The following is an 8487-nucleotide window of genomic DNA, read 5'->3' on the forward strand; positions in this document are numbered from 1 at the left end:
ATAAAACATGTAAACCAAAATATAAGGGTAAAATAGTTACTGATGAAGACAGACAGTCTTATTCCCTCTGTCATATGTGGTATTTTTCAAGAAATTAAAACATGGAAAGCTCCAACACAATGATAATATTCCATGGCTTTTAGAAGTACAATTATGAGATGATTTATTCTTGATGTAAGAACAGACAATAAAAAGGGCGAATCAATGTTTTTGATACAATTATTTATTGGCTGCTTCAAGCAAATAAAAAAATGAAAACGAATTAATTAATTTCTCTCTTTATTGACTAAAAAGATAGTAAAGCATCTCAAGAGAATAAAAGTGAAGGTCAGTTGCAAAGCTACATGATATTAAATCTTACATCTGTGTTTTTTAAATAAACTTCAAGTGGATGAATAATTAGTTCCCAAACCCTACTTTTTTATATTAAAGTGTAAAACTACAAGTGAAAGTACAAGAAAACTGAACATGAAATGAAATGCATAATAAAGCATAATGATATAATTTATATCATGAAGCAAATAGATATATAAGAATACAACTTTTAGATACTGTCCATCTTTGAGGTGATCTGAGTCTCACAGTTAAAAATGTCTGGTCTTGAAAATGAACTTCATTCACTGTGACAAATTTGGATGATGTTTCTTCGTCCTGTTGGTTATTGTGGCTGGTTAGGGCAGATTTTGGGTCAAAGTTCAAGTTCAAAGTTCAAAGTTCATTTTTCAAAGTTCAAGTTCTTGAAAACAATACAGTTAGGGCATATCTTATTGTAAACTACAAAAACGTGAATTTGTGAAAACCATGGACTGTAAATATACATGTTTCCATTTTTAGTATATCTTTGTCGTGTAAACGTACCCTCATATTGAAGAGATTTTATTGCTCGACAGTACTATTGTCATATTTGGTGAGGATGAAGCTTCACACCTGAAAGTGCTGGATCTGAAGATGATCTACTTGCTGTGATTGTTTTTTGTGTGACTGTGTAGAGAAAATGCTTGACTGAAGCTCTTCCCACATGCAGTGCAGTGATACGGTTTCTCTCCAGTGTGGATCCTCTCGTGTTGTTTCAGATGTCCCGACTGATTGAATCTCTTGTCGCAGTGTGAACACTTGTAAGGTTTCTCTCCAGTGTGAATTCTCTGGTGCCGTTTCAAATCTGCCGTGGTAATAAAACACTTCCCACATTCAAAGCACACATGTACTTTTTCACCAGTGTGTATTTTCTGATGAACCTTAAAATTTTGCAGATCATAAAAACTCTTTCCACACAAAGAACATGAATGTGGTTTCTCCTGTGAATGAACTGTCAGGTGTCTCTTCAGGGCTGAAGCCCTCAGAAATGTTTTGCCACATTGATCACATTTATGCAGTTTCTTTCCAGTGTGGATGATCATGTGTGTCTTAAGGGTTCCCTTTTCTACAAAACTCTTCCCACACTGATCACATGTGAACGGTTTCTCTCCAGTGTGGATCCTCATGTGAACCTTGAAATTCTTTTGGTGTGTGAAACTCTTTCCACACTGATCACATGTGAACGGTTTCTCACCAGTGTGGATCCTCATGTGAATTTTGAGACTCTTTTGGTGTCTGAAACTCTTTCCGCACTGATCACATGTGAATGGTTTCTCTCCAGTGTGGATCCTCATGTGAACCTCGAGACTTGGTTTGTATTTAAAACTCTTTCCACACAAAGAACATGAATGTGGTTTCTCCTGAGAATGAACTAACATGTGGCTCGACAGGCCTGTAGCCCTCGAAAATATTCTGCCACATTGATCACATTCATACGGTTTCTCTCCAGTGTGGATCTTCATGTGTTCCTTAAGGTGCACTTGTTGTGTAAAACTCTTCCCACACTGATCACATGTGAACGGTTTCTCTCCAGTGTGGATCCTCATGTGAACCTTCAGACTCTTTTTGAATGTGAAACTCTTTCCACACTGACGGCAGGTGAAACATTTCTTTTCTCTTTTCAGTAAAGAAATACTCTCAGTCTGCGGGCAAGTTTTTTCTTCTGTTTTGACATGATGTTTCTCCTCTTCACTCTCCTCATTCTTCAGCATCACGACTGAAATGAAAGCAAAAAAGTTACATTTTAAAGTCATGTCACATGTTCTTAACTATTTTCGGGAAGTTTTGAGTTGTTTCCAAATGATAGGCTTTTGGGTGGACTTGTCCATGCCTATTTTCTAAATGGCCCAGCTATAGCTATCCAAAGGCCAAAGTTAATTTTTCTTTGATAATTATTGACCAAGAGAGTCCTGAGAATTGTGCCGCAGTGGCTTTATCGAGGTTGAGCCAAAAATCTAGAGCTAGTTTGAGAAAGTTGCTTTTTGAGATACTCTCCAATATTTAACAAACGATTCGATTGACAAAGTCGGTCAGAATGTGGAGTTCAACCATGCGGTATGTATGTTGTGGGCGTGTGCTTCATCTTCATTGGCCACCACCGGCCGTGTTTTTCTAGATACGCGAATGTCCTCAAAGGCCGTCTTGGCACCTTAAACGAAGACAACGCATGCCAATTTTCAAATAAATCAGACTTAGTTTTTTTTTTTTTTTATCAATCAGACTGCGTACTTTTTCACACAACTACAGAATGAGACCTTAGACAAGCGTGCAGAATTTGGTGAAAATATCTCATTCCGTTCATGAGTTATAGCCATTTTAGCGAGTTATAGCCACTTTGAACGTTTTGGCAGCCCTTTGAGACCGTAAATCTTTTTTTGATAATTGTTGACAATCAGAGAATCTTGCTGCACTGGTTTGGTTCCGATTGGGCCAAAAACCTAGGACTAGTTTGCAAAAGTAGGTTTTCCAAAAAATTCCAAATACCCGAGAATTTAGATTGTATCCGAGGCAATGATATTAGACACTTGAGCCTACGCCTGACGGTTTAGGAGTTTTGACCGCTGTAGCGCCCCCGTCAGGCCGATTGGGGCGAGAATTGGTGACTTTATAGATGGTGTGAGTACTACCAGCCCTCAAAGTTTCAAGTCTCTATGACTTACGGTTTGGTCTGACCGATCAGTTTTATGTGAGAATGCTGATCGTTAGAAATTTTAACAATTACAGTTGGGTTTCAGCGGTACGTACGGCTGTGCCGGTAAACTTGGCTGAGTAGCACCGGCGGTGGTCCGCCAAGACACTTTTCTTTTTTTATGTAAATGCTCTTTTACATGAATATTATGACAGGAGTGACGCAGAAAACTTTGTTTACACAAGAAATAATAGGTTAGCAATTAAATGTTACATCGCAGCCATTGGAAACGTTTGGATTCATGATGAATGAGTTGTGCGTGAGCCCATAATTAAAGCTTTGTCGACTTTCCTGTTTTGCGATCTGGTCACCCGATTATCAACGAATTTAACAATATTCCATTAGTCGTTCCATTGGACATGGACTCTCTCGTTTCTTTTCCCAAATTTTCACTCACGTCTCACCCATTTTCGCAGGGGATTATAAACGTTTCTTTGCTTTTAAGTAGGCCTATTATATTCCCGTTCTTTACTGCGGTAAAGTAGAAAAACGCTGTAGGACAGATAGCCTACCTTTTTACTTGCACGTCACATTCTTTTTAGCACAGTTTGTGCTTGTTATTATACTTGGTAAGGCGCGTTAAGTTTATTTGTAAAGCGCGTTTCACATGCGTGGGTGATTTTTAGTTTGGCTTTCTCTGGCAGCGCAAAATCAAACATAGCTAAAATGTCTTGCCCTTGTGGAACATAAAATTCGCTCTTCAGACCTTTTACAACAAGTAGAAAACCTGAATATATTAGAAAAGAGATGGTCTTTCTGCTCGTGTCCCACATCCCTGATCCCTCTCAAAGCGCAGAGCGGTAGGCTATATCACGCGTCATTGCAAATATAAAACAAATGTTTTTTTAAATATTTAACTTTATTATATTATTTAAGCTCTTCCACCGGTGGTTGGTCCATTACCACCGCCGTAAAAAAACACGCGCTACGCCCCTAAAAAATCATAAGTGAAAGTAGACAAGAAATTATGATAATTTTCTTGAATTTTCATGAACAAGTTACACTGACCTTCCAGTTATTACTTTTAGAAAACATTATCGGCACAAATCCCATGTTTCTTTGGTGAGAACTATTATTGCTACAGTTCTGACAGTCTCTCAGATGGATATTTAATTTATTTAACTAAAAACCAACATTTTTCACAACACTTTCCTTTCATTCTTTTTTAAAATTATAACATTTTCCTTTCTAGAGTATGATGGGAAAATAATCTCAATCCAAGTAGTGTTGACTGCATTCATAAACCCTGTTACCAAAGTTAGAAGAGAAATAACTATATAGTGAAATACAAATTTATCAAATACTATAAAACAAGATTTGCTTATTAATTCATGTTAAATGTGCCCCCCTGTTATCCATTCAGAATTTTGTTTCATTTTAGTATGTTTAACGTTTATTGTAAAAAATAAAATAAAAAGCAAAGCAAAATCAGTGTCAGGGTTGTAAAGTGTATTTAGGTATGTCCCACATTCTGTTGACAGGGTAGCGGTGGGTAATCTGACGACTTTATATTGTGATCGATCTTGATGACGTCCAATCCGATCTTGATGACTTTTCAAGCAATTAGTAAGATTGTGATCTTTTTTTTATTGTTTTTTATTGTTTTTTTGGTGATTTTCCTTTTTTTTTGATTGTGACAGGACAGTAGAGAGATGACAGGAAACGAGGTGGGAGAGAGACGGGGGATGGGATCGGGAAAGGTCCACGAGCCGGGACTCGAACTCGGGCCGCCCGAGCGCAAAGGCGCTACATGTCAGCGCACTGACCACGAGGCCATTGGCGCCGACAGATTGTGATCTTTTATGTCCTCGTAATACTGTTAAAATACTGCAGATGGCTGTGCTGACTGGCCAAATTATATCATGTATCTCTATCATGTTACTTCCATATGTGTGGTGGACAGTTGTGAATGTGATAATGAAGATAAAATGATCATTGTGCTGCATGACATTACTGTGCTTTCACCCCTCCTTAAAAGCCTAAACTTAAAGTCCAACTGAAATCTATTTACTTTGTTAGCGCATATTACTAGTCTTGTGGTGAAAAATTAATCTGTGCAAGTTAATACACAGAAAAAAATTGTTTGCCGTCATAATCTTTAATCAAAGTCTAAAAAGTTAATTCCGGTCTGGAATGGCATTCCTTCTCTGATGATGTAGGTTTGACGGCTTGGGTTGGGAAACGCTTAACCACTCCCCTCAAACCGTTAGTCTGTAATGAGCGAGAGATGGAGAGGAGGAGCGCTAGAGTAAAACCCTGCCCTCTGTTCAATATTCCTTTTTCACTGGGAAATACGCCACAACACTGGAGAAAAGTCGTTTGCAACTTCCGGTTCACGTGGACTTTAACGTCCAAATCACTCAAATCATGTAACGTGACCGTCGTAAAATGCAGTCTACTGATTGTTTAATTGTTTGATTGTTTAATGCAATACTGCGTTTTAAATTGTGCAAATAGATCCACAGTTCCAGTTCTCGAAAGTACATCTTAAAATTGTGAAGATTGCAATTCAGATCGTGGATCGTGATTGTTTGTTGTGAGATTGTGATTTTTTGTGACATTTTGAGGGAGTTACAAAAATAATGAACAAGATATAACATAAATGTAAAATAAAAAGGATCAGATAATAATTATTTTGGTCTTCTAATATTGTCAACTAGAGAATGTTTTGTATTTGTATCTATTTTCTACCCTGCGCATAGAAAGTGTCTTCTACATTATTTATTGGTTTAACTATGTTTTTTCCTACTACAAACACTAAAACTCGAATGAACTACTTTCGATCCGTATTGTTCCTCATCCTCACTAATGAAGAATCAGGAATAAACACCAACCTCTTTGTTCTTCAGTGTGTTTCATTCTGCAGTGTTCTGGATCTCTCATGTTCTCACTGTCCTTCAATAAACTCTGTCTTTGCAGATTTCAGCTCTTCCTGATGGTTTGATGCTCGTCTTCACTTGTAGCTGATGGGAATATTCCAGCATTTATTGGTGAATTGCAGTGGGAGGAGCTTCACTGAAGGAGGAGGGGCTTTACTGATGGAGGAGGAGCATCACTGAAGGAGGAGGGGCTTCACTGACGGAGGAGGAGCAGATCTGACAAAATCAATAAGAAAACTATTACTGAGTTTATGTTCGTCTGCAAAAAAGAAAGAGCACAAAAGGCAAGATTAGGGGCTTTTGCACCAGAGGAATCTTTTCATAGTTCCTAAAACTTTTTGCGGATTTGAGATACGGATTTTGGCATGTTCGCACCGCAGGAACTAGGAAAGATTTTAGTTCTAGGAACTCGTTTTGGAGGAACTAATTTACTCCTACTTCAGAGTCGGTCTCCGTTTGCGACTTCATTAGTCTACGACAGGTCTAGGAATGTGAGCGCTGTGAGTTCAGTCGTTCTCAACGCCGTCAAAATAAAAGTCACAACAACAAGCGCGGCTTACGTCACTTCAGAGACCCTACTTATGCAAATTTTAGGGTTGGTGATGTCACTAACCCGTGACGTAGCTCATTGTAGTCTCTACCAGCCCCTTGTTGTAGTCCTTAAAAAGCGATTTCTTTAAAAGAAAATATCTCCCTTTGCTTTGAACTTTGAGCGTTGTAACTTTGCAGATGTTGTTTATGCTCAAACAGCAACATTACACACTAACTAAAGTTAGAAAAGTCAAATCATAATCAACCACCTCTTTAAGTTCATTTCGCAATTTCAATCATCATACAATAACCAGCCACAAACCCACCAAAATGTAAATCAGATTTGCGCTCTATACGTGGAGAACAGCAGTGTTTGTTATGATTGTTAATATTGATTAGATAATCATCAAGTACGGGGATTATCGTTATACTGAGATATCACAATGTGACAATAATATGTTGATGTAAACGAGATGATTCGTAAAATATAATTAGCCTAGTTTTATTCAAGGCTCAGCTTAAGGTATATTTCAACTAAAAATGTAAATCCTGTCATGTACTCACCCTCATGTCTTTTCAAACCTGTAAGATTTTTGTTTCACTTCCAAAAACAAATTTAAAAAAAATGTGGGGGGATATGTGTATCCTGATAATAATATAAAATAGCAATAATATTAATAAAATATTAATAAAAAGTAATTAAAAAACTCTTTACTTTGGCTTAAAATAAGTATTGTGAGTTCTGTATCACGTTTTGTATCGAATCGTGACACAAGTGTATTGTTATACCCCTATCATCAAGTGTTCGAAAATAGAAACAAATAAAGTGTGGGAGTATACATGTGTCTAATTTCATTGTTATGGCCTTTGTGTAGACATATAAAGATGGCAATCTTTAAACATGACTGTTTGGATTTAATCATTTGTTAATTTCAACATTTACTACTACATTACATTTATCAATTAACATTAATGAATGGCCTATGCAACATGAAGGATCAAGGTATAATTAATATATTTATATTTTTATATGCACAAAGTACAGTACATGTTCATGGTTCACTATACTGTTTGACGATTTTTGTAATAAAGTTTAGCACTATTTTATGCGTCATGTTTGTTTTCATTCAGTATCCATTTTGGAAACTATTTAAAACTCCACTATAGGTCGACCTCTAATAAATGCTGTTATGAAACTTACCTATATCTTGCAGATATCTGATCGTGTCGTTTGCTCAAATCTGTTGACAATATAAAATGAGCTTAATGTGTGAATTTACAGATCTGAAGACATCAGCATAATGAATGAGGAGAAAACAGGATCTATTGACATGAAATAAAGAGGATTTTCAGCTGCTCTGATAATAGTGATGAGCCATAGACTATCAATACTCATTCAACAAGAATATAGAGAATACATGATAGCCTACAGTAAAATATAACAACAGTAATATAAATGTAAATATAAAGACAGCCGCTGATGACATTATCAACCCTTGTACTTTGTCCATATAAATCCGATTCCCTAATAACTTCATAACAACAAAGTACTTCGCTAACATCTTACCGTTTTGTATGGGAAAAGAAACAGACACATGATGAAAACCTTTCTGAATAGACCCCGTGAAATGTTGAATAAACCGTGTAAACTGTATAGTAGTTAGTTACGTGATTTAACGTGTGAACTGTTTACCTCAAAAGACTCAGGAGCATATAGAGAGGCGCGACGGCGAGAGTGGTGACGTCATCACCGCGAGACGAAATAAATGATAAGGTTATCAAAAACTATTTTTTAAACATAACTTTTCTCCACACAACTCTGTGATTTGCAACAAAAAATATATATTGCTTAAAAATAAATCTTTATTTTACAGAAACTGGTAAAATAACAGTAGGCTATAATTCTAGTAAGACAGTTATTTAAGAATAATGAACATCTCTTTACTTTGAATTCCTTAATCATTATAAGATCCCTGTAACTACTAAAGAGTTTGATGTAGTATTTAATGCCATTCCCAGTGGCCTTATTCAGCT

General features: G+C 36.7%; 1 protein-coding gene across 2 annotated transcripts; it reads right to left on the bottom strand.

Moving 5' to 3' along the window:
- Nucleotides 1-147: 147 nt before the first annotated feature.
- On the bottom strand, nt 148-8184 carry LOC311085299 (uncharacterized protein). 2 transcript variants are annotated; one of them, XM_084117744.1, is made up of 4 exons: nt 8021-8184; nt 7655-7694; nt 5878-6138; nt 148-2071 (listed from the first exon to the last, which is right to left on the bottom strand). In XM_084117744.1, exons 3-4 carry the CDS (start codon nt 5924-5926, stop codon nt 954-956), a joined length of 1167 nt encoding a protein of 388 aa, XP_083973870.1. In that variant the 5' UTR covers nt 5927-6138; nt 7655-7694; nt 8021-8184; the 3' UTR covers nt 148-953. The 2 variants fall into 2 exon arrangements, with proteins under 2 accessions (XP_083973870.1, XP_083973871.1); XM_084117745.1 differs by having other exon boundaries at nt 200-2071; nt 5878-6181; nt 8021-8166.
- Between the last annotated feature and the right edge of the window lie 303 nt (nt 8185-8487).

Source organism: Abramis brama (genome assembly GCF_963993115.1).
Source record: "Abramis brama genome assembly, chromosome: 6".
NCBI classification, from domain to species: domain Eukaryota; kingdom Metazoa; phylum Chordata; class Actinopteri; order Cypriniformes; family Leuciscidae; genus Abramis; species Abramis brama.